The sequence below is a fragment of the Carcharodon carcharias genome, chromosome 9 (assembly GCF_017639515.1).
Source record: "Carcharodon carcharias isolate sCarCar2 chromosome 9, sCarCar2.pri, whole genome shotgun sequence".
NCBI lineage: Eukaryota > Metazoa > Chordata > Chondrichthyes > Lamniformes > Lamnidae > Carcharodon > Carcharodon carcharias.
Genome location: NC_054475.1, coordinates 128,080,430 through 128,107,903, shown reverse-complemented (window position 1 = coordinate 128,107,903; position 27,474 = coordinate 128,080,430). Strand labels below are relative to the sequence as shown.

Here is a 27,474-nt window from a genome sequence, read left to right as displayed (position 1 = left end):
TGTGTTTAGCCTCAATTGGTCGGTTTGGCTGTTGCGTTGATCGATGGTTGTTGGTACTCTGACTCATTCCCTTAGGGTGGACGAACATCATATTAGCCTCCTTGTCACTTCTTTTTTGTTCATCATGTGGTTCAACTTGATGAATATGGATATTCATGTTTCAACAGTGGAACCTTCATTTTACACCTATTCCACAATGTTAGCCAAATTTTGAATTACTTTCTTCATTTCTAGTTGTTTTTCAAGCTTACAAATATTTCCATTTGGCCCAGCAACTAATCAAGTAAGTTGAGTTGTTTTTGTCTAAGAGTTATCTGTGGAACTCTTGAATAAGTTTGACAAATGTCAGCTGAGCATTCAGTTCTGTTTGGAATGTTTCTTGCCTGGTCACTGACTGTTGTTTGGACTCATCCGGTTCATTTGTTAGATCCTCAATGTGTTTCTTAAAACTCTCCTTATCTGCTTTGAAAATCTAGATCTGCCCTTCCATACTATGCATCTCGCCCATCATGTTGTTCAGGTTGGATCAGAGCTCAACAATTTTATCAGTTTTGGTTATTAATTCTGCATTCAAGCAACTGCTCTGATTCTTCAGCAATTCATTCTCCTGTTCCAGACATTTCTCACTTTCTCACGATGCTAACTGGACATATTTGATGCTTGAAATTCACTGAATTTTGATTGAAGATCTATCTCTGTTGAATTTGTTTCTACAACCTCATAATTTAAGCATTTCAAGCCCTCTTTCAAGTGTATTAGTTTATTTTAATTCATTCAAAGAATGTGGGCTCACTGGCTGGGCCAGCATTTATTGTCTATCCCCAATTGCCCTAGAGAAGGTGGTGGTGAGCTGCCTTCTTTAACCCCTGCAGTCCCTGTGGTGTAGGTACACCCACAGTGCTGTTAAGGACGGAGTTAGTGGATTTTGACCCAGCAACAGTGAAGGAACGACGGTATATTTCCAAGTCTGGATGGTGAATGAGAAGGAGGGGAATTTCTTGGGGGGAACTTCCAGGTGGTGGTATTTCCAGGCATCTGCTGCCCTTGTCCTTCTAGATGGTAGCGGTCATGGGTTTGGAAGATGCTGTCTAAGGAGCCTTGGTAAGTTTCTGTGGTACATCTTTAGATGGTATACACTGCTACCACTGTGTGTTGTTGGTAGATGGAGTGAACGTTTGTTGATGGGGTGCCAATCAGGCGGGCTACTTTGTCATGGATGATAGCAAGCTTCCTGAGTGTTGTTGGAGCTGCACTCATCCAGGCAAGTGGGGAGTATTCCATCACACTCTGGATTTGTGCCTTGTAGATGGTGGACAAGCTTTGGGGAGTCAGGAGGTGAGTTACTCACTGCAGGATTCCTAGCCACTGACTGGCTCTTGTAGCCACAGTATTTATATGGCTAGTCCAGATCAGTTTCTGGTCAATGGTAACCCCCTGAATGTTGATAGTGGGGGAATTTGGTGATTGTGATGCCATTGAATGCCAAGAGGTGATTGGTTAGATTCTCTCTTGTTGGAGGTGGTCATTGCCTGGCACTTCTGTGACACAAATGTTACTTGCCTCATCAGCCCAAGCCTGGAAGTCATCCAGGTCTAGCTGCATTTGGACATGGACTGCTTCAGTATTTGAGGAGTTGCAAATGGTGTTGAACATTGTGCAATCATCAGCAAACATCCCCACTTCTGACCTTATGATGGAAGGAAGGTAATTGGTGAAGCAGGTGAAGATGGCTGGGCTGAGGACGCTACCTGAGGAACTCCTGTATAGATGCCCAGAAGCTGAGATGACTGACTTCCAACAACCACAAACATCTTCCTTTATGCTATCAGAGTTTTCCCCGATTGCAATTGACTTCAGTTTTGCTAGGGCTTCTTGATGCCACACTCGGTCAAATGCTGCCTTGATGTCAAGGGTAGTCGCTCTCAACTCACTTCGGGAGTTCAGTTCTTTTGACCATGTTTGAACAAAACTATAATGAGGTCAAGAGCTGAGTGGTCCCGGCAGAACCCAAACTAGGCATCAGTAAGTAGGTTATTGCTAAGCAAGTTGATGACCACTTCCATAGCGTTACTGATGATCGAGGGTAGACTGATGGGGCCGTAATTGGCCGGGTTGGATTTGTCCTGCTTTTTGTGAACAGGACATACCTCGGCAATTTTCCACATAGCCAGGTAGGTGCCAGTATTGTAGCTGTACTGGAACATTTAGACTAAAGGTGCGGCAAGCTCTGGAGCACAAGCCTTCAGTGCTATTGCCGGAATATTGTCAGGGCCTATTGCCTTTGCAGTATCCAATGCCTTCAGCTGTTTCTTGATATCACGTGGAGTGAATCGAAATTGGCTGAAGCCTGGTTTCTTGATGCTGGGGACCTCTGGAGGAGACCAAGATGGATCATCCACTCGACATTTCTGGCTGAAGATTGTATCAAATGCTTCAGCCTTATCTTTTGCACTGACATGCTGGATTCCCCCATAATTAAGGATGAGGATATTGATGGATGTTCTTCTTCCAGTGAGTTGTTTAATTGTCCACCACCATTCATAGCTGGAGGTGGCAGGACTACAGAGCTTAGATCTGATCCATTGGTTGTGGAATCGCTTAGCTCTGTCTATCACTTGCTGCTTATACTGTTTGGCATGCAAGTAGTCCTGTATTATAGCTTCACCAGATTGACACCTCATTTTCAGGTATGCCTGGTGCTGTTCCTGGCATGCCCTCCTGCACTCTTTGTTGAACCAGTGTTGATCCCCTGGCTTGGTTATAATGGTAGAGTGGGTGATATGCCAGGTAATGAGGTTGCAGATTGTAGTTGAGCATAATTCTGCTGCTGCCTCATGGTTGCCTAGACTTGAGTTGCTACCTCTGTTTGAGATCTGTCCCATTTGGCACAGTGGTAGTGCCACACAACAAGATGGAAGGTATTCTCAAAGTTAAGATGGAACTTTGCCTCCACAAGGACCGTGCAGTGGTCATTTCTACTGATACTGTCATGGACAGATGCATCTGAGGCAGGCAGGTTGGTGAGGATGAGGTCAAGTGTGTTTTTTCCTCAAGTTGGTTCTCTCACCACCTGCCACAGACTCAGTCTAGCAGCTATGTCATTTAAGACTCAGCCAGCTTGGTTAGTAGTAGTGCTACCAAGCCAATCTTGGTTATGGACATTGAAGTCCCCCACCCAGAGTACACTCTGTGCCCTTGCCACCCTCAGTGCTTCCTCCAAGTGGTGTTAAACATGAAGGAGCACTGATTCATCAGCTGTGTGGGTGGGCGGTAATCAACAAGAAGTTTTCTTATCCATGTTTGACCTGATGCCATGAGACTTCATGTGGCCCAAAGTCCATGTTGAGGACTACCAGGGCCTCCTGATCGTATACCACTGTCTTGCCACCTCTGCTGGTTTTGTCCTACCGGTGGGAGAGGATATATGCAGGATAGTGATGGTGGTATCTGGGAAATTGCCTGTAAGATATGATTCCATGAAGATGAGTATGTCAGGCTGTTGCTTGACTAGCCTCTGAGGCAGCTCCCCCAATTTTGGCACTAGCCCCCAGACATTAGTAAGGAGGACTTTGCAGGGTCGACAGGGCTGAGATTGCCATTGTCATTTCCGGTCCCTAGGTCGATTCTGGGTGGTCTGTCCGGTTTCATTCCTCTGAGGGTTTTTAGCAGTTGGATACAGCTGAGTGGCTTTCTAGGCCAACTCAGAGGGCATTTAGGAGTCAACCACATTGCTGTCAGTGTGGAGCCACAAATAAGCCAGACCAGGTAAGGGCAGCAGATTTCATTTGTGAACCAGATGGGCTTTTACAACAATCAACAATGATCATTATTAGACTTTTAATTCCAGATTTTTCTTGATTTCAAATTTCACCATCTGCAGTGGTGGGATTCGAACTTGGGTCCCCAGAGCATTACGCTGGGTCTCTGGATTACTGGCACAGCGACAATACCACTACGCCTCCGCCTTTCTGTGAGTAACACTTCAGTGTCCTCATCAGTTTTTGTCTCTCCTTAACAAACTCATCTTTTGCACGTGGAAGTTGATTCTCTACACTGATCAGTTTTTCCTTGACAGAGTATAATTCCTCTGTGCCATCCTTTAAGCTCACATTCTGTAATTTCAATTCTGCCAATTGTTTTTTTAAACACCCCATGCTCTTTAGTGAGAAATTCTAACTCTGCTTGCCATTTAATGTTCTTGATTTTTATCTCTTTGTATACCTCTTTGGAAATGTAACGATTTTCCAAGGTTACTTCCAAATGTGCAACAACCCCTTCAGTACTGCTGTCTCTTTCTTGGAGCTCTTGGCTTCTGCCCAGAATATTGAACATTCCTGAGTCTTCTCTGAAAACTCATTCATCAGTTCTTTTAGAGTGGCATTAGATTTATTTTGTTTCACTTCATAATGCTTCAGAGGGGCAAATTCTGACCTAAGAGATCCTTGTGGCATGTGAAGGTCCTTCAACAGATTTTCTTCTGCATTGCAAAGCACAATTACTTCATCATGAGCTTTCTTCTAATTTACCAAAGTCTCATTGTGTTTGTTCTGCCGTTCTGCCATTCTGCTGCTCAAGGGAATCTTTATTCCATCTGTTTGCTGAAGCACATGTACACTTTTTTTTAATCTTAGCTTGAATGACAACTAGCTGTTCTTTCAACTGTTTATTTTCTTGTTCAGCTCTTGTTTTCTCACTCTGCCTTTCAGTGTATTGTTTTGTCACTACTGATCGCTCCAACACAGCTTTTTCTGAAGTAGCATTCAATGTCTTTCTTAACTCCTCGTGCTTTTCCAGGCACAGGCGTTGATTCTTCAAAGAGCCTTTCAAGGCTGCAACTTGTTTGAGTACCATTTTTGCCTGCTGTTGTGTTTGGCTGTACATCTGGTTGCTTTTTCCCAATGCCCACTTTGACTTGCCAACCATGGAATTGAGGGTTGTTATCCCCTCCTAGTACCTTTGTGACCAGGTAAGGAAATCTGTCTGTTCAGATCTTAAACAGTTTGGTTCATTGAAGGCTTTAGTTTATTGTTTGTTTTCAAAACTATATACTCAGATTGAGTCTTTTGTTATGAACATTTTCTGATTTTACTTCTGGTTTTTCTTGTTCTGCCTGTCGCAGAACTGTTTCCTTGTCATTCACTACAAGCGATATTCCTTTGGGACTTCTGAAAAATTCCCTGCCTCTCTGATGTCTTTGGGTAGTTTGTTCGGATGCTGTCTTACCCTTTTATTATTTTGCTGGGGGTATTCTATGTCTCTCCTCAGCTTGAAGATTAAAATATTCATCAAAAGCTATTAATAGTTCCTTGAGGCTGGCTGCAGATTCATCATTGTCTTGCATTAGGATAATCTGGCTCACAAGATCATCAAACCAATATAAAAAGGCAGCAATCTGTGCTTCCATTGATTTTTTACTGAGGCCTGATGTATTCTGGTAATGTGAAAAGTTGATTTTCAAGGAATGCCACTTTTCCCATTGGGTTTGGCCCCTTGGATAAATACAAACTGATCTGGCAAGCTGGATTTTTGATCAATGATCATTAAATATTTTCATGTACTTCCAACTTTAAATGTCATTGTCCTTTTAAGAATGCTTGTGGTGCAGTAACCGTTGTTTTACTAACCTTTTACTCTGCGTGAAAGCTTGAAAACAAGAAGTTTGTGCTATCTAGGGTGTTTTTAAATCATAGAATTGTGTTGGAAGGTGATTTCTTTTTGCTCTGCCCTCAGTTTTTTAAACTTTAGAGCTTTTCTTGGGTTTCTAGATGGCGCCGCCATTGACTCCGAGACAAAGGGATTTCCTGCACCTGCTGGTTTTTGCAGGGTCCACAATATGGCAATGACATGTTTATTGAGGAGGACTTAGTAATGGCTGCCTGCTCGACTGTGTGCTGACTTCTTTCGTCCCGGAGTTTGCAACACTGAGCAACAAGGCATTCAAATTTAAAATTATGTTGCCAATTTCCGAGTTGGATAGTCATGACACACCTGAGATTTAAAGAAATGAATGATTTTTTTCTTATCTTATGAATTCAGAGGCCACGTGTTGGAGCTCTGACTGGAGAACCATGTTTTCGCGATGGGCTTTCCTTCAATGCCGCCTCTGACACTGAATTTGGGAAAGGGTTCTCAAAACCAGCTGCAACCTGGAACTTTCAAAGATTTAAATCACCCTTGCAGGCCCTGTGGACTCTGCACCCTGAAGCTGGAATTGCAAGAGAGATTCAATGGAGTCTTCTTCTGCAATAAAACTCACTGCCTTTAGCTTCCAGGCCATTTCCCTGGAGTGTTTTCTGGCAAAGTTTCTGGACGTCCTCAGCTTCTGTTGGGAGTTTCTCTTAGGTCGGAATTTTCATTAAAGTTTTTTCTTAGGCTGGGATTTTCCATTCCATGCTTAAGTCCTGAGTGTTTTTCCTGCCACAAAGGCTGGTGGGAATTTGCACCAAATTGCACAATGCTGGCCTAATTAATTATGAAGTCAGGAGATGAGGCAGGCTGGATGATGTGTGCACTACAGTCATATCCAGGCACCATATGTGTGAGGTGGTGGCATAGTGGTATTGTCACTGAGCTAGTAATTCACAGAACAATTGTAATGCTCTTGGGACCCAGGTTTGAATCCCACCATTGAAGATGGTGGAATTTGAATTTAATCAATAAAAATCCGGAATTAAAAATCTAATGGTGACCATGAACCATTGTCAATTGTTGTAAAAACCCCCGGTTCACCAATGCCCTTTAGTAATGTCCAAGGAATGCCGTCCTTACTTGTTCTGGCCTACATGTGATTCTTAGACCCACAGGAAAGTTGTTGACTGTTAAATGCCCTCTGAAATGGTCTAGAAACAACACAGTTGCATCAAACTGCTAAAAAGTCCATAAGGAACAAAATCAGACAGACCGCCCAACATCGACTTAGGCACCGGAAACGACAACGGCAATCTCAGCCCTGTCAGCCCTGCAAAGTCCTCCTCACTAACATCTGGGGGTTTGTGCCAAAATTGGGAGAGCTTGAGAGAATTGAGGGAACTAGTCATGCAACATAGTCATACTCATGGAATCATACCTTATAGCTAATGTCCCAAACACCACCACCACCATCTCTGGGTATGTCCTGTCCCAATGGCAAGACAGGCCCAGCAGAGGTGGTGGCACAGTGGTAAACAGTCAGGAAGGAGTTGCCTGGGGAGCCTCAACATCGATTCCAGACCCCATAAAGTCTTATGTCATCAGGTCAAACATGGGCAAGGAAACCTCCTGATGATTACCACAAAACCCACACCCATTCCACCCCACTTCCCTCCACCATCAGCTGATGAATCAGTACTATTCCATGTTGAATAACACTTAGAAGAAGAAATGAGGGTGGCAAGGGCATAGAATGAGCTCTGGGTGGGGAATTTCAATGTCCATCACCCAGAGTGGCTCAGTAGTACCACTATTGACCGAGCTGACCAAATCCTAAAGGACATAGCTGTTAGACTATGGCAGGTAGCAAGGGAACCAACAAGTGGGAAAAACATATTTGACCTCATCCTCTCCAACGTGCCTGCGGCAGATGCATCTGTCCATGACAGTATCAGTAGGAGTGACCACTGCACAGATCTTGTGGAGATGACGTCCTGCCTTCACATTGAGGATATCCTCCATTGTATTGTGTAGCACTACCACTGTGCTAAATGGGAGAGATTTCGAACAGATCTAGCAATTCAAGACAGGGCAACCATGAGGCACTGTGGGCCATCAGCAGCAGCAGAATTGTACTCAACCACAATCTGTAACCTCATGGCCCAGCATATCACACATTCTACCATTACCACCAACCCTGATTCAATGAAAAGTGCAGAGATGCTTGACAGGAGCAGCACCAAGAACACTTACAAATGAGGTATCAACCTGTTGAAGCTACAGCACAGGGCTACTTGTGTGCCAAACAGCAGAAGCAGCATGCGATAATCAGAACTAAACGATCCCACAAACAATGGATCAGATCTAAGCTCTGCAGCCCTGCCACATCCAGTCATGAATGGTGATAGACAATTAAACAACTCACTAGAGGGGGAAGCCCCACCAATACCGTCATCCTCAATCATGGGGGAGCCCAGCACATCAGTGCAAAAGATAAGGCTGAAGCATTTGCAACAACCTTTCGCCAGAAGTGCTGAGTAGATGATCCATCTCCTCTGGAGGTCCCCAGCAGCACAAATGCAAGTATTCAGCCAATTCGATTAACTCCACGTGATATCAAGAAACAGCTGAAGGCAATGGATACCGCAAAGGCTATGAGCCCTGACAATATTCCGGCAATAGTACTGAAGACTAATGCTCTGGAAATTGCTGCATCCCTAGCCAAGCTGTTCCAGTACAGCTACAATGCTGGCATCTACCCGGCTATGTGGAAAATTGCCCAGGTATGTCCTTTACACAAAAAGCAGGACAAATCCAACCCGGCTAATTACCGCCACACCGCCTACTCTCAATCATCAATAAAGTGGTAGAAGGGGTCATCAACAGCAGTATTAAGCTGTATTTGCTTAGCAATAACCTGCTCACTGACGCTCAGTTTGGGTTCCGCCAGATCCACTCAGCTCCTGACCTCTTTACAGCCTTGGTTCAAACATGGACAAAAGAGCTAAACTCCAGAGGTGAAATGAGAGTGACTGCCCTTGACAGCGAGGCCGCTTTTGATGGTCTCAGGGAGGCCTAACAAAACTGGAGTCAATGGGAATCAGGGGGGAAAACTCTGCTGCTTGGAGTCATACCTAACACAAAGGAAGTTGGTTGTGGTTGTTGAGGGTCAAACATCTCAGTTCCAGGACATCACTGTAGCAGTCCCTCAGGATAGTGTCCCAGGCCCAACCATCTTCAGCTGTTTCATTAATGACCTTCCTTCCATCATAAGGTCAGAAGTGGGGATGTTCACTGATGACTACACAACGTTCAACACCATTCACGGCTCCTCAGATTGAAGCAGTCCAAGTCCAAATGCAGCAAGACCTGGACAATATCCAGGCTTGGGGTGACAAATGGCAAGCAATATTCGTGCCACAGAAGTGCCAGGCAATGACCATCTCCAACAAGAGGGAATCCAACCATCTCTCCTTGACATTCAATGGCATTATCATCGCTGCATCCCGACTATCAACATTCTGGTGGTTATCAGAAACTTACCAAAAGCTGACATTTAAATATTGTGGCTACGAAAGCAGGTCAGAGGCTCGGGATTCTGCGGCGAGTAACTCACCTTCTAATTCCCCAAAGCCTGTTCACCATCTACAAGGAAAAAGTCAGGAGAATGATGGAATACTCTTCACTTGCCTGGATGAGTGCAATTTCAGCAACACTCAAGAAGTTTGACACTGTCCAGGCAAAGCAGTCCTCTTGATTGGCACCCCGTCCACAAACATTCACTCCCTTCACCACCAACGCACAGTAGCAGCAGTGTGCACCATCTACAAGATGCACAGCAGAAACTCACCAAACCTCCTTCGGCAGTGCCTTCTAAAACCACAACCACTGCCATCTAGAAATACAAGGGCAGCAGACACATGGGAACACCACCACCTGGAAGTTCCCCCCCAAGCCTCTCACCATCCTGACTTGGAAATATATTGCCATTCCTTTACTATCGCTAGGTCAAAATCCTGGAACTCCCTCCCTAGCAGCAGTGTGGGTGTACCTACACTGCATGGACTGAGCAGTTCAAGAAGGCAGCTCATCACCACCTTCTCAAGGGCAATTAAGGATGGGCAATAAATGCTGGCCTAGCCAGTGATGCCCACATCCCATAAATGAATATTAAAAATAATTAAAAGGCACCTGGACATCAACTTCTTTGTCATATACCCACTGTTGAGGGAGGTGATGACCCGCCCATCCCAGGAATTCTGCCCCCCAGATCCAGAGACGCTTTCCTCAATGTGCTGCTGAATGGAGTGCAGGCCAAGAGGGACCCTGAGGACTGAAGCAGGATTCCGAACCATGTGACCAACGTTGCTTGGGCAGAAGTCACCAGGGTGGTCAGTGCCCTCAGTCTCCATCCAGAAAAGGCCCATGCATAATGTAGTCACATAGAAACCTAAGGGCCATGTGTTCCTTAAGAAGTCACCTGTTCTCTCCTCTCTCACTCACATGCGCCAGCAGACAGAGGGGAAGGCCAGCATAGAAAGCCCTGTCCAGCAGGTCCTCCAGCCCACAGAGGACAAAGCACATTGGGGAAGAAGAAAAAAATGCACCTGTAGAGACATCATAGCAGTCACCTGCACCCTCCACCAATGCAGAGACACACACTTCAGTGGGTATGAGATGTAGTCCAGGCAGACTCTCACATTGTGGTGGTCACCACACAGACATGTGTCTGCGTCAGAAGGTGCAGGGTCAGCCAAGCTCACCGGCACTCGGAGGACTGCTGGGGAAGAGGCATCTGCGACGTCCAAGTCGGATGATGAGCTTTTGGAATGGGCCCTGCCCGAGATGCTGGGGAAACTGAAAGAGGTGGGGGAACATCAGACAGAGGTGTCGGAGGCCCTCAGCAAAGTGGCACATGAGGAGGAGGAGTCCATCCATCTGCTCTCTGTTGAAGCAGTTCCGAAGTGTGGGTGCATGGAGGTCTCTGTGGACAGGATGGCGGGCGCAATGGAAACTGTCATCCAACAGAATGCCCAGTTTTTGTCAGAGATGCATGCAGACCTGCACTCCATTGCTGTAGCCATGGGTGAGGTTGTGCAGTGGCTATGTGAGGGGGTCCTCGACCTCCAAACTGGTGCCCCTTCCCCTCAAGTAGTCAGGCAGAGCCGTCGGGCACCCAAAGGGAGTAGAAGCAGCTGTTGTGCACATCTGGAACACCCACTCAGGACTCTCTGAGAGTCTTTCTGAATCCCCGTTGCCTGTGATCCCTTCAGCTTCCTCCTCTGTGAACTCTGAGGCGGCAGTTGGCCCACAATAGCACAGGCAAAGTAAACCAGGGCCTTCCAAACCTCAGATCTCCAGAGGATGCCCTTCAATGTCATCCAAGAAAACAGGGCAAACTAGTCAGCAGGCTGCCTCCGCCTCTGCTGTGGATGCCGGGGGAGCACTTGGAAGAAGTGGCAGGGAACGCAAGATTAGGAAGTTATGATTTCACATGTGGTTGCACAGGTGCACTATGAGTAGACCTCTATGACTCTATTGAAAGGGTGGTAGAGGCAGAAACCCTCATAACATTTAAGAAGTATTTGGATGTGCACTTGCGATGCCATTAGGCTATAGGCCTAGTGCTGGAAAATTGGATTAGAATAGTTAGGCACTTGTTTGACCAGCGCAGACTCGATGGGTCAAAGGGCCTTTTTCTGTGCTGTAGACCTCTATGACTCTATGAGTGCTAATTTTCTTACACTTTTGGAAATAGACAGCACTTTATTGAGGTCTGCTTTGGTTTAGTTGTGATTCGTAGTCATTAAGCCTATGCACATCCAAGCTGCCCATCTTCAGGCTGGGTCTATGTCCCCTTGGAATCATACATGTGCAGGGAGGCAGTTATCTTTGCCAGGGCCCTTATGAGCAATGTGCAAGGAGCCTCCAGTGCACGCTGAGCCTTTGCCCTTCACGTGCTTATCTATTGAAATACCTTAGCATTGTCAGTACTGGGTTCCTCTTCAGTTGTCCAGTTGAGCTGCCCTTTCAATCCATCTAGTGACCCAACTTCCATGCAGCATCTTGAGATCTCTATCTCCAGGCTCTAGATTGTCACAAGTGGCCATGATGCGTGTGGCATTTCAGGTTGAGTCCAATACCTTCCAACCTCCGTCCGTGTCCCACACCCCCCACTGCCTACACAACCATTGACCCTCCTGGTGTGACTTTAGACCTACCTATGTGACCCTACAATTCTCCCTCATCACCCTCCATCCTGAGCAGGTGAATATCCATGCCTCCTACTTTCCTGAGCAGTCTACCCCCATGACAATAGACATACCTGCTCCCTCTTCTTTCTGACTAGAATCCAGTTTTACCTCTATGTCCCCTTAACAACCCTCAGATTCCTCTCAGCTTATCATCAAGGTACCCTCACCCTCCCACCCTACCGACTCCCTTTAAACCTCACCATCCCCTCCTATCAACAATACCCTCAGTATTCCCCCCAGGACTCATCAGTTGACCCCTCTCTCTGAACCCATTTCTGCTTTCCCCTCATGCCTTTCCGCAAGTGCAAACTCCTTCATACCTGTTCACACCTGCACACACCTTCATGCCTGTTCACACCTGCACACCCCCTCATGCCTGTTCACACCTGCACACACCTTCATGCCTGTTCACACCTGCACACACCTTCATGCCTGTTCACACCTGCACACCCCCTCATGCCTGTTCACACCTGCACATCCCCTCATGCCTGTTCACACCTGCACACCCCCTCATGCCTGTTCACACCTGCACACCCCCATACCCATTCACCTCCCATGCACAATATATATTAATGATTTAGATGAAGGAATTAAATGTAATATCTCCAAATTTGCACATGACACAAAGCTGGGTGGGAGGGTGAGCAGTGAGGAGGATGCAGAGATCCTTCAGTGTGATTTGGACAAGCTGACTGAGTGGGCAAATGCATGGCAGATGCAGTATAATGTGGATAAATGTGAGGTTATCCATTTAGGTAGCAAAAACAGGAGGGCAGATTATTATCTCAATGGCTATAAATTGAGAGAGGGGAATGTGCAACGAGACCTGGCTGTCCTTGTACACCAGTCGCTGAAGGTAAGCATGCAGGTGCAGTAGGTGGTAAAGAAGGCAAATGGTATGTTGGCCTTCATAGCCAGAGGATTTGAGTACAGGAACAGGGATAACTTGCTGCAATTATATAGGGCCTTGGTGAGTCCACAACTGGAATATGGTGTGCCGTTTTGGTCTCCTTATCTGAGGAAGGATGTACTTGCTATAGAGGGAGTGCAGCAAAGGTTTACCCGACTGATTCCTGGGATAGCGGGACTGACATATGAGGAGAGATTGAGTCAGTTTGGTTATATTCGCTGGAGTTCAGAAGAATGAGGGGGGGGATCTCATAGAAACCTATAAAGTCTTAACAGGACTAGACAGGATAGATGCAGGAAGGATCTTTCCAATGGTGGGGGAGTCCAGAACCAGGGGTCACAGTTTGAGGATATGGGATAGACAATTTAGGACTGAGATGAGGAGAAATTTCTTCATCCAGAGACTGGTGAGCCTGTGGAATTCATTACCACAGAAAGTAGTTGAAGCCAAAACATTGTATGTTTTCAAGAAGGAGTTACGTATAGCTCTTGGGGCGAAAGGGATCGAATGATATGGGGAGAAGGCGGCAGCAGGCTATTGAGTTGGATGATCAGCCATGATCATAATGAATGGTGGAACAGGCTCGAAGAGCTGAATGGCCTACTCCTACTCCTGCTCCTAGTTTCTATGCTTCTATGTTTCTATACCCATTCACATCTGCACATCCCCCATGCCTATTCATACCTGCTGACCCCACTTCCCCCTGCCCACATTCCACCACGGCCATTCCCACCCTTCCACTTCATACCACCTCAGCCATTCCATGACCCTCGCAGCATCTCTCACTCTTTCCCACCACTCTCAACCTCCCAGGCCCTCCTCTAGACCTCCACACCCGCCCCACCTCTTTGTTCCTCTTCTCCCATCTAATCCTCTACCCAGCACAGACCATTGCTGCCCAACAGTACCTCATGCAACCTGAAGATCCACATCCTGGAAGCTCCAGCGGCAAGAAGGTCCACCTACTGCAGTGAGAAGATTCACATCTTGGAAGTACCTGCAGTGCGAAGATCCATATGATAGATGCTCCACCCACCCACTGTTGCACGTGGTGTTCCAGGGTCCATTGTCACTGGAGGCCTCCACCTTCTGATCTCCACAGGCTGCCCCAGGCCTTCTTCCGGGTAAGTACAGATATTTTCATGCCACATTGGTCTGGACGTGTTCTGGATTTGCAGGATATCCCACTGGTAGTGTGGATAATTGGACAATGGGGGACAATTGCAGTGAGGCATTCATCTGCATTCCATTAACAGGATGTAAGGCTGCTTCACGCCGGCCTCTAGCAGGATTAGCGACCTGCCATGACTGGTGGGAGTGCACATTCCTACCATCGTATCACGCCAGTGGGAAAACCAATTTTTCAGCTTCAGCCACACTGACCACACCACCCTTCCACTACTCCCCACTGCCTGCCATTAAATCAGCTGCAGCTGGGAATGAAAAATCCTGGCCTTAGTCTTCTAGCATCCTTGTGTTTTTCAGCATTTTAGTGGCGCTGAGGGCTTTTGATCCCCAGCTGCCACAATGTTGGATGGTATTGTTACAGAATGGTGTCTCTTGAAGAAGTCTTTGTAGTCTTCAGTAGGTTAACCAGAAGTCTTTATTAACCAGTAGAACTATTTGCACATGTACAGTAAAGGGTACAGGCTAGGAGCTATCTCCATGTTTAGGTCTTACCTGTCTCTGTTGAACACCACACTGACCTCTGGGTCTGGGTCATGTGCCTTCTTACATCACTGTGTGGGTGGCTCTGTGCTCAGTCCCACCCAGACGCTTATACTACAGTAATCAGAATGATTGAAATTGGTTTTCCTATGATTGAATGTAGCCCAAAGGACAACACTGCACTCTTAACATGGATACATCAAACTTGCAGCAAATTAAATAAATGAAACATAAAACACAATGACTAAAAAATAGACTTGAAACTCAGTCAGTTATATTGTTGTGTTTACCTCAGCATCAGCCAGTTTGGAGAAGTCTGACTGGCTTCCAATGTAGAATTCAATTCCTTTATCAGCTCCCTCCAGGGTAACACCTCGGATCAGGAGTATGGTCAGAACCACATAAGGGAATGTTACAGTGAAATAAACCACCTGAACATGGAAAGTAACTTGTTAGATTTTCCTGTATTGCTGGTACAACATTTACAGTATTGAGCCCAATTAAATGGTAAATTGATAGCATTGTCATCAAAACAGGGAATGAAGCAGAACATAACTGGAGGAGTAACAATTACTTAAAATGTATAATTAACACTGAAACAAAAACAAAAATAGCTGGAAAAACTCAGTAGGTCTGACAGCATCTGCGGAGTGGAACACAGTTAACGTTTCGAGTGTGTATGACTCTTCATCAGAACTGTTCTGATGAAGAGTCATACGGACTGGAAATGTTAACTGCATTCCTCTCCATAGATGCTATCGGACCTGCTGAGTATTTCCAGCCATTTTTGTTTTTGTTTCAGATTTCCAGCATCCGCAGTATTTTGCTTTTATAATTAACACTGAGATACATATTGTAACAGAATTTAAATAGCATAATTCTAGCTTATTTATATCCCATATTCAGGAAAATACCAAATTTAAACAGGAGAATAGAACAGAGTGATGAATATATTTGACTCCTTTTACTCCTTAGGTTTCTTATACCCTCATTGTCCAGACAAATCTAATTTTTTCAAATAAAATCATGATCCTAATCTGCCCAATCACATAGCCAGTCTTGCTCAGCCATCCAAAGCAGTTAGAAATCCACATACCTACATATATATATATATACAAAATACGAACAAAAGTAGGCCACTCAGTCCCTCAAGCCTGCTCTGCCATTCAACAAGATCTTGGCTGATCTGATTGTAACCACCCGCCTATTTCCGATAACCTTTCACCCCTTGTTTATCAAGAATCTATCAGCTCCTGCTTCAAAAATATTCAAAGGCTATGCCTCCACTGCCTTGGAATGAAGGGAGTTCACTACCAGCTGAGAGAAAAAACTTCTCATCTGTCTTAAATGGGCGACCCCTTATTTTTAAACATTAGGATAAAAGCTAAATATTATTTTTAAAAGAGGCCCCTTGTTCTAGATTCTCCCAGAAGAGGAAACATCCTCTCCACATCCATCCTGTCAAGACCCCTCAGGATCTTAAAGGTTTCAAACAAGTCTCCTCTTACTCTTCAAAACTCCAGCAGATACAAGCCTAGCCTGTGCGACCTTTCCTCATAAGACAGCCCGCCCATTCCAGGTTTTTCTGTTGCCAGGGCTTGAAAATTGCAGCTATGAGGAAAGATTGGATAGGATGGAGTTGTTTTCTTTGGAACTGAGAAGGCCGAGGGGTGACCAAATTGAGGTGTACAAGATTATGAGGGGCCTAGATAGAGTAGATAAGGCTGCCCCATTTCCCCTAGCAGAGAGGTAAATTACCAAGGGCACAGATTGAAGGTGATTGGTAGAAGGATTAGAGGGGACATGAGGAAACATTTCTTCACCCAGAGGGTGGTGAGTGTTTGGAATTCACTGCCTGGTTTGGGGGTGGAGGCAGAAACCCTCAACTCATTTAAAAGGCTCCTGGATCTGCATCTAAAATGCTGTAACGTGTTAGGCTATGGATCAGGTGCTGAAAGGTGGGGTTAAAATGGGCAGCTAGTTTTTTTTTCCTTTTTGGCCAGCACAGGCATGGTGGGCTGAATGGCCTCTTTCTGTGCTGTAACTTTTCCAATACATTTACATCCTTCCTTAAATAAAGAGACCAATGCTATACACAGTACTCCAGATGTGATCTCACCAGTATCCTGTACAACAGTGCCCTGTAACATAACCTCCCTACATTTATATTCAATTTCCCTCTGTTATGGACATGATTTTCCAGACAGGTTTCCCATTAGAAAATTCAAACTTTATTTACAGGCTGCAGCAGCAGTTACATGTTTCTATCAAGCTCTACAGCTAGAAGAAGAACTTCCACTCTAAGATTTGCCATGCTTAGAGCTGATTTGTTCACACTGTCATGTGATACAATACAACACAATAAGTCTTAAAGCTACACTCACTATATTCCTTAAAGCTACAATTATTGCATTCCTCCCCCTTTAAATTTTTGTACTGTTTGTATTTACTAGAACATCTATCTTCATGACTTTATAAATACATACATGGGTCATGGAATTATAAGTTCAGTCTCTCAGGTGGTTTTCTGATCCAGTTGGAACATTGTAGCTCAACGGCTTTCGAATTTCTCACAGGGTCCACATTATCTGGAATTGCAGCAACATCAGGTACCTCTTTAGGCACAGGCAGTTCAGTGTTATCTACTACAACAGAGATATCTGGTGTCTCTATCCTTGGTTGAACAAGTTCAGCAGGGGCCATGGGTTCTATAATGGTTACAGGTGGAACATCATTTTGTTGGGATTTCTCCCTTCTTTTCAAATGATCCACATGTTTGTGGGTGATCCAGCCCTCCACTTCTATGTGGTATGACAAGGGTCCAGTCACAGAAACTATTACACCAGGTAACCACTCGCATCTTGGAAAGTTATGTGACTTTTCCTTTCAATGGCTCTTTAGCTTCATTCAGATGATTCTTCAGCTCTTTGCTAGACAGCTAGCATCACTGAGCTGGCACATCTTTGGAGTTTCTCCAAGCGCCTGTCTCCTGGCTGTACCCAGCTATGTATGACTCCAGGGCTTCCTGTGAGCCCACTCCGATTACCTGGGCTTCCCCTGGAACTCTGCAACAAGCTCTGTTTGCCCCTTTTTAATTTGCAAGCTATCAATTCTGCAGCAAGCACTTTTTTTATTTTTAACTCTGCAGTCTATTTTTTTACTGTGCCCTGCAGGTTGTTTTTAAACCTTTCTTTACTTGCAGCTGTGTGCCAGCTTCTCTAACTTACTAAGCCTGCGGGGCTGCCATCTATTTCATGTTTTAAGTACAGGTTCTCTTTTTCTTTTTTTTTTATTCTTGCATCTGCAGGTCCTGTTTTTTTTAAATGTTGTGGGTGCTCTGAGATATTAACTTAAAGTGACAGTGCCTCTGTTTCTTCTGTTTGAACTCTGCAACATACCTGGTGAGTATATGTTGCTTTTTGTTTGTTTAAACTAGATACTCAATTGTTGAGCAAGGGACAATGCTGGACCTGATCTATCCTCATCACCAGTTTGTTATGGACTTGATTTTCCAGACAGGTTTCTCATTAGAAACATTGAACTTTATTAACAGGCTGCAGCAGCAGTAACATGCTTCCATCAAGCTCCACAATGAGAAGAAGAACTCACACTCTAAGGTTCCCTGCACTTAGAGCTGATTCATTCACACTGTCATATCACACTATACAACACAGTAAGTTTTAAAGCTACAGTCACTACATTTCTTAAAGCTACAACTACTACACCCTCACAATAAGAAATATTATTCTATTAGATTTCCTAGTTACTTGCTTTACCAGCCTTTTGTGATTCATACACTAGGACACCCAAATCCCTCTGAATCTCTGTGCTCTGCAATATCTTGCCATTTAGACAATATGCTTTTATGTATCCTTTCTGACAAAACAGACAATTTCACATTTGCCCACATTAAACTCCATTTTCCAGATCTTTACCTATTCACTTAACATATCTTTGCCCCTTTGTAGCCTCCTTATGTCCTCTTCACAAGTTACTTTCCTACCTACCTTTGTGTCATCAGCAAATTTTGCAACTAAGTCATTTATATAAATTGTAAAAAGTTGAATCACCAGCACTGGTCCCTGTGTTACATCCTGCCAACCAGAGTAAGACCCATTTATGTCTACTCTCTGTTTCATATTAGCTAGCCAATCATCTATCTAAGCCAATATGTCACCTCCTACACCGTGAGCTTTTATTTTCCGCAATAACCATGGATGTGGCACCTTTTCAAACATCTTCGGAAATCTAGGTACAGTACATCCACCACTCCCCCTTTATCCACAGTATATGTGACTCTTTCAAAGAACTCCAATAAGTTGTTTAATCATGATTTCCCTTTCATAAAAAACCATGTTGAGCCTGCCTGATTGACTTGAATTTTTTCCATCCTTATTAATGTTATTGGCATAGCATTTTTAATAACATCTTATAACATTTTCCCTATGACTGATGTTAAGCTAACTGGCCTGTAGTTTATTGCTTTCTATCTCCCTTCCTTTATGGATAAAGAAGTTACGTTTGCTATTTTCCGATGGAACCTTCCCCGAATCTAGGGAATTTTAGAAAATTAAAACCAACGCATCTACTATCTCACTAGCCACTTCTTTTAATACCCTAGGATGAAGTCCAAAAGGACCTGAGGATTTGTCAACTCACAACTCCAGCAATATGCTCAATGCCACATACTTTCCTGGTGATTATAATTTTCCTGAGTTGCTCCCTCCCTTCCATTTCCTGATTTATAGCTATTTCTGGGATGCTACTTGTATCCTCTATAATGAAGACCTGTTCAAATCATCTACCATTTCCTTATTTTCCACTATTAATTCACCAGACTCACTTCCTATAGGACCAATGCTCACTTTGTTAATTCTTTTCTTATTTATATATCTATAAAAACTCCTGCTATTTCTTGCTAGACTTTCTCACGTAAGCTATTTTTTCCATCCTTTTTAATCTTATTGCCATTCTTTAACTTAGGAAAGAGCGATGGTTGAAGTAAGTTATATGTGTGGTTGGTGTTTTGAGAATAAGGTATATCTTTAATGTTTAAGTTTGACTTGTAGTTCTGTATTTGTCTATTAAGAAAAGGAGAAGTTGAGTTTTCGTTTCACTTTAAAAGGTGCTTGCATTCTAATGAGATTTTTACGACTCTTGAAGGGAGTAAAACTAACAAGGTTAGAAAAAAACTGCACTGTTGCCTAGCAACCAGAAGCCCAACAGAGATAGAAGGGCAGGCTGAGTTCAGCTGAAAGCAGTTTGAGTTCAATTGGCCATTATGCTGTAAGTTGAAGGGAGCAGTTTAAGTCTCCCTCTAGCTGACATACTAGCAGACTGCTGAGGGAAATAAGTCTAAGAATCTAAATGAGTTGCTCTAAAGCTAAAGTAATAATGAATGTCAAGTGAATTCTGGATCTCAAGAGAGATACCAAGTTGCCAGCAGTCTACTGGGAGAGGGAACTGCAGAGAGAGTAAATTTCCCAAAAGAACCAAAAGGCCCCAAGACCAATGAGTGAGACAGAAAGGAGGCATCCCAAGAAGATCTTCCAGTCAAAGAAAAAAACAGGAGACCATAGGAAAAGGTCCTGCTCTGTGTAAGTGACAGTAAGAAGCAGAGAGGAAGGCTCCAAGCTTCAAGCTTAAAGGGAGAAAGCTGTAGGAAGCATATTTAAAGCGAGATAGGCATCTGAGAAGCCAGCAGATCTAAGGAGACAGCTGAAGGTATGGGCATGTGAAGCTGTGGTGTACAGTTGATGGCTGAGTCAGTGAGAGCGATTGCACAGAAGAAAGCTTGAATGCACATGCTGACCCAAGGGAGAGGAACATTGAAAGGAGAGTTCAAAACCCTGGAGGTGGACCCTTGCAGAAGGCGTCTGAGAGAAAGCGTCAGTTTAGGAGAAGGCTCCAAAGTGATTTCTTGGAGGCTGAGATCGGAAACCCTCATGTTCAGTTAGACTGGTTGGCTCACGGTGTAACAAGTGTCTGGGTGGAGTTGAAGAGAGATCCATAGCATCTGCTTGGGTGTCATCTATCACTTGGTTTCAGAGTGTGGTGTTTCTGACGTGACCGTGGACTGTGTAGTTACTGTGAACATTAAAGTGTAAGATAGCTTTTGTAACTTGTGTTATACTTACAAATCTGCATATATATCTGTAAAGTTATAGTTGAGTGAAGGACTATTGTAATATAGTTCATCCTTTCTGGTTTAATATATATTTTATTATTTTGTCAAAAGTTCATAGCTGATTCCCATGACTCTGTTCAGTAGCTACTCTCCATATATCTAACCAAAAATAAAAGTTAGGACCTATCAAGCTGTGTTCCACCCTGGGATCAGGCTTGTCCAGTAGTAACATCAGCTGAGGTCATATCAGTAATATTCTATCCAATCTTTTGACCTGCCACCCATCTTTGCACAATTATATGGTTTTTCTTTAAGTTTGAAACTGTCTTAAACTATTTTAATTAACCATGGATAGTGAGTCCTCCCCTTGGAATTTTCTTTTTTGTTGGAATGTTTCTATTGTGAAATACCCCTTTAAATGTCTGTCACTGCATCTCTCTTGACTTATCTCTTAACGTCATTTGCCAGTTCACTTTAGCTATGATTTTATGCCTTCATAATTACTCTTATTTAAGTTTAGAATACTAGTCTTGGATTCCTCTTCTCTCCCTCAAACTGAATGTAAAATGCAATCATATTATGACTGCTGCTACCTAGTGATACCTTCTCTATGAAGTTATTAAATAATCCTATCTCATTGCACAATACCAGGCCTAGTATAGCCTGCTTTCTAGTTGGTTACAGAATGTACTGTTCTAAGAAACTATTCTGAAAACATTCCATGAACTCATCATCAATGCTACCATTGCCTATCTGAAGTTTTCAGTCTAATTGTGTATTAAAATCCCCCATGATTATGCTGTACCTTTCCGACAAGCTCACATTATGTCTTCCTTTACACCTTGTCAACTGTATAGTTACAATTAAGGAGTCTGTACACCACTCCTACAAGCGATTTCTTGCCTTTTCTCATCTCAGCTCAACCTGCTTCTACACCCTGGTTTCTTGAACTTAGGTCATCCCTCTCTAATGTGTTAATGCCATCATTAATTAACAGAGACACCCCTCCATCTATTCCTAGCTTCTTGTCCTACCTAAATGTCACAGACCCTCAATATTCAGGTCCCAATCTATGTCATCTTGTAGCCATTTCTCTGTAATGGCTATCAGATCGTACTCATTTCTATTTGCTCTATCGGTTTATCTGTTCTAGAAGACATAGGTGGGAATTAAGGCCCACCCAGCATGATGCGCACACAGAAAGCGTTGAGCATCCCTGTGTGGGCAGGGGGGAGTAAGCTGAGTCAAGGCCTGTGCTCTTTCGTGCTGTCTCAGGGAGATTAGTCACAGTGCACAAAAGTTAAAATTTAGAAAAATAAAAATATTATTAACATGTCCCTCTCATGTGACAATGTCACACGAGATGGGACATGTTAATAAAAATGACATAAACTTTATTAAACTTTTTAAAAACGGACATGAAACTTCATCCCGCCAGTGGATGAGGTTTCGTCTATTATCAGAAGCCCACTGGGGCTCCTGGTCTGCTAGCCAGCCTTAAGGTTGGACGGGCAGGTCTTTAGTGAAGAGGCATACAAATTGGACAGAAAAAAACAACAGACCTGAGGATTGGGAGCAGTTTAGAATTCAGCAAAGGAGGACCAAGGGATTGATTAAGAAGGGGAAAATAGAGTACGAGAGTAAGCTTGCAGGTAACATAAAAACTGACTGTAAAAGTTTCTATAGGTATGTGAAGAGAAAAAGATTGGCTTTAGAAAAATGTAGGTCCCTAACAGTCAGAAACAGGGGAATTTATAATAGGGAACAAAGAAATGGCTGACTAACTAAATACATACTTTGGTTCTGTCTTCACAAAGGAGAAAACTCAGGTGATGATGCCCCGCAATATGAGCCGCCTCGGGGACATGTCCTCTGTGCCTTTTGGCACGGCAAAGAGGAGCTTTTTGTACGGACTGCTGCTGCACACCTTCCATTTTCTCGCCCTTGTCCGCCGCCCGGACACACCCTGGCGTGCCTTGTTGCCGTCCGGCAGCGGAGGCCCCCGATGGGGTATCCTCCCCCTTTCTATCGGGAACCTGGGTTGGAGGGTGTTGCATGCAGCAGTCCCCTATAATAGGAGAATGCATAGGTTCACAAACTCTCAGGACACATGCCCTTTTTGCGGTCTTGTGGAGTCCATGGACCATGCATATATTGGGTGTAGTAGGTTGCACGCCCTTTTTAGTTATTTGAAAAACCTTTTATTGATGTTTTGTTTGCACTTCAGCCCCACACACCTGATCTATGGGCACCCGGTGCGGAAGGGGGTCGGGAAGGAGGAGGACCTCCTCGTGAACCTGCTCCTGGGCCTGGCCAAGTTGGCCATTAACAGGTCCAGGCAGCGGGCGATCGACGGGGGTGTCCCGCCCGATTGTTTGTCCCTCTTCTGCGGCTACGTTCGTGGCCGGATGTCCCTGGAGAGGGAGCACACGGTGTCTGCTGGCACACTCGAGGCCTTCCGTGCTCGGTGGGCACCACCGGGACTGGCGTGCTTTGTTGACCCCTTTAATCACATTTTGATTCAAAGTTTGTAAGGTTCCTTTAAACTTGTTCTTGGTTTTACAGCTGACCTGAATTAGGGGCTGTGCCTGATTTATCCCAATTTTGTTAATTTGGTTTTATTGGTTTAACTCGAAAGAGTTACAAATAACATACCAGAAATGTTGGGAACACATGGTTTAGTGAGAGGGAAAAACTGAACGAAATCAGTATTAGTAGGGAAATGGTGTTGGAGAAATTGATGGGATTGAAAGCTGATAAATCCCCAGGGCCTGATAATCTACATCCCAGAGTACTTAAGGAACTGGCCCTTGAAACAGTGGATGCATAGGTGGCCATCTTCCGAGATTCTGTAGACTCTGGAACAGTTCCTACAGATTGGAGGGTGGCTGATGTAACCCCACTATTTAAAAAGGGAGGTAGAGAGAAAATGGAATTATAGACCAGTCAGCCTGATGTTGGTTGTGGGGAAAATTCTAGAGACCATTATAAAAGATTTAATAGCTGAGCACTTGGAAATCAATGGCAGAATCGGAAAGAGTCAGCATGGATTTATGAAAGGGAAATCATGCTTGACAAGTCCACTGGAATTTTTTGAGGATGTAACTAATAGAGTTGATGAGGCGGAGCCAGTGGATGTGGTTGATTTGGACTTTCAGAAGGCTTTCGACAAAGTCCCATATAAGAGATTAGTGTGTAAAATTAAAGCACGTGGGATTGGGAGTAGTGTATTGAGATGGATAGAAAACTGGTTGACAGACAAGAAACAAAGGGTAGGAATAAATGGGTCTTTTTCCGAATGGCAGGCAGACTATTGGGATACCACAGGGATCGGTGCTGGGACACCAGCTATTCACAATATATATATTAATGATTTAGATGATGGAGCTAAATGTAATATCTCCAAATTTGCAGATGACACAAAGCTGGGTGAGCTGTGAGGAGGATGCAGAGCTGCTTCAGTGTGATTTGGATAAGCTGAGTGAGTGGGCAAATGCATGGCAGATGCAATATAATGTGGATAAATGTGATTTGGTAGCAAAAACAGGAAGGCAGATTATTATCTGAATAGCTATAAATTGAGAGAGGGGAATGTGCAACGAGACCTGGGTGTCCTCGTACACCAACTGTTGAAGGTAAGCATGCAGGTGCAACAGGCGGTTAAGAAGGCCAATGGTATGTTGGCCTTCATAGCGAAAGAATTCGAGTACAGGAACAGGGATGTCTTGCTGCAATTATACAGGGCCTTGGTGACACCACACTTGGAATATTGTGTGCAGTTTTGGTCTCCTTATATGAGGAAGGATGTTCTTGCTATAGAGGGAGTGCAGTAAAGGTTTACCAGACTGATTCCTGGGATGACGGGACTGACATATGAGGAGAGATTGAGTCGGTTAGGAGCATATTCGCTGGAGTTCAGAAGAATGAGGGAGGATCTCATAGAAACCTATAAAATTCTAACAGGGCTAGACAGGGTAGGAAGGATGTTCCCGTTGGTGGGGGAGTCCAGAACCAGGGGTCACAAGCTGTGGATACGGGGTAGACCATTTAGGACTGAGATGAGGAGAAATTTCTTCACCCAGAGAGTGGTGAGCCCGTGGAATTCGCTACCAAGAAAGTAGCTGAGGCCAACACATTGTATGTTTTCAAGAAGGAGTTAGATATAGCTCTTGGGGCGAAAGGGGTCAAAGGATATGGGGAGAAAGCGGGAGCAGGCTATTGAGTTGGATGATCAGCCATGATCATAATGAATGGCGGAGCAGGCTTGAAGAGCCGAATGGCCTACTCCTGCTCCTATTTTCTATGTTTCTATGTTACTTCACTAGTTATGAGGCTCCCTAGAACACCAGCCCCAGCGTAGTTCAGATATAGTCTGTCCCAATGATACAATCCCCACTTTCCCCAGTATTGATGCCAGTGCCCCACGAACCAGAACCAACTTTTCCCATGCCAGTCTTTGAGCCACACATTCATTTCTCTAACCTTATTTGCCTATGCCAATTGCATGTGGCTCAGGTAATAATCTAGAGATTGTTACCTTTGAGGTTCTGCCCCTTAATTTGGTGCCAAGCTCCTCAAACTGACTATGTAGAAACTCCTTCCTCATCCTGCCTATGTCATTGGTGCCTATATGGACCATGACAACTAGATCCTTCCCCTCCCACTGCAAATTCCTCTCCAGTCCTCAGCAGATGTCCTGAAACATGGCACCAAGCAGGCAACACAGCTTTCTGGATTCTCGCTCTTTGCTGCAGAGGACAGTGTCAATACCCCTCACTTTCCTGTCCCCTGATACCACTACATTCCTTTTTGCTCCCCCAACTTGAGTGGCTTAACCTTAGCATAAATACCTGTTCGATTTTAAACCTTAGCAATACAACAGATCTTAACCACTCACCAGATACTTACCAGATACGCACTAAACAATCATTCTCTGTAGTAGTGTAAGAACCAATTCCTACTGTGTGAAGAAGTTAGAAAAAAGTGAAGCAGCACCTCCTCATCCAATTCCCTCAACTTACCAAACTCCAGCACTCCATTCAAAGTCACATTCCAGTGCTAGGTCACACTATGTGTGAATTTATATGTTCTGAAACTAAAGGGGCTGGCTAAGCCCAAGTACACAAAAAAAACAGTTCATGCTATTTTCCTTAATTAAATATTCACAACTGCTCCCCACTGGATAATATCTATCTCCTGGCTTTGGCCCCTGGATGAGATTTAGAATTTAAATAGTACTTTCACTTAAATGTTAAATAGAAGCAATATTAAAATTTTAGAAAAATATTTAAGATTCCCTCAACTCTCCAAACTCTAGCATTCCATTCAAGATCGCACTCAAAACCTTGAATCAGTGACTGAAACTCTTAGAATGAGAGACACATTTCAGGGGTTTGGGGGAATTGCTGCTGTTCTCTCACTCAGGAGAAAGATCTTCAGATCTTGCTCAGGCCTGAAGTGCTCATGAATTATGGATCTCCCACTGCCCAAAGTGTTACTGTTAACATCACCTGTGAGATAAACCAGTCCACTTCACTAATGATTTATAAATTCTAGTTTTATTGTTGCAGAATTCTGTACTTTGTCACTAGTTTTAACTCTATTCATCACTAATCACTTTACCTTTCCTGAAGATTTGATTCCTTTTGATAATGCTGCACCAACCATTAGCCGGGCTAAAAGCAGACAGAGGGCTAAATGCCAGACTATCTCCCCAATCTCATCCATTGAACTGGTACGGCGTAAAACCACTTTACTGAATATAATAACAGAGAACAACTTGTATAAGGATACACTTCATTACATACACTGGTCTATTCGAAGCAACATACAAGAGTAATCAGTCAAATAAAAATGGATTTGAAAGATATCCAATATAAAGAGAATCGGTTCTGCTTTTATAAATGAATTGTTACGAAAAGTTGGGATGAAGTTATGCATCCTTTAGAATTTTCTCCGTATTTCCAAATTTTTTTTTAAAGTAGAAAACTATGTTTAAACACTGAGTGCTGATCAAATTCCCTGGAGAGCTGATTTGATTTGAAGGAGTTCCTGACAGTGCTTCATTGGCTGCCTTACATTGCACTGTTAAAACTCCCTGGGTTATTCACTTGTCTCCCAATGAATTCAGCTCCTTCATATTGTTAAATATGGTATCTGCTCCCAGACAGTTTCCCTCTATTCAGTTCCCAGGTCTATGGGTTAAACGCAATACTATATTCACTAAAAAATATAAGAAAGGACTAGAGTCAGTGATAATTGGAAGCATTTAATTTCCAGAATGAATCTCTTCCATTGAGGAACAAAAATATAAAGAATGATCAATGCATATTTCGCTGCATAAGTATTGTCAAATAATCTGAGAGTATAAGTAAACATAGGTGTCTTAACAAACTAAAGAGCCCCAGTTGTGATGTTATTTTGCAACAGGTGTATGATGTAAATAGCACTTCTATCTAAATCAAACAGCTTTTCACTCATTAAGCAGGGCATTCACCCAACTAAGCTTCCCAAGAGGAAGCTACTGGTACAGCTGTGCAGGTTATAGATGCCGTTATCTGTAATAATTTACTTACTCCCAGTATTGCTCACTTGGGCTCTGGTGAGGAATGTTGATTTCTGATCCATTTGGACAAGTTTCATTGTTTGCATGCAGCCATGTTATATTAACGATTTCAAAATACCCATCATCCAGAGTGAGATTGCAGAGTGGATCTAGAAAATGTGGAATGTTTTTTAGAATTAAATTACACTGGGAATGATGCTGTCATTTCTAGTGATATAATCAGGGTGACTGCTTCATTCTGACTGAATCAGTCCAATCCCTTTTATTACATGGTAATATTAATGGAGTTCTTGGATTCTGAGTTTGTCTACAGTTTGAACAG

At 43.8% G+C, this 27,474-nt stretch overlaps 1 protein-coding gene across 1 annotated transcript in view; it reads right to left on the bottom strand.

The window, feature by feature from the left end:
- The window catches only part of LOC121282470 (sodium- and chloride-dependent neutral and basic amino acid transporter B(0+)-like), an 86,562-nt gene that overhangs the window by 37,078 nt on the left and 22,010 nt on the right, over nucleotides 1-27,474 (bottom strand). The window contains exons 5-7 of the mRNA XM_041196173.1: nucleotides 27,163-27,301; nucleotides 26,210-26,342; nucleotides 14,751-14,891 (exon numbers count right to left, since the gene is read on the bottom strand). Of these exons, the coding sequence (XP_041052107.1) occupies nucleotides 14,751-14,891; nucleotides 26,210-26,342; nucleotides 27,163-27,301 (413 nt within the window). The remainder of the gene's footprint in view (nucleotides 1-14,750; nucleotides 14,892-26,209; nucleotides 26,343-27,162; nucleotides 27,302-27,474) is intronic.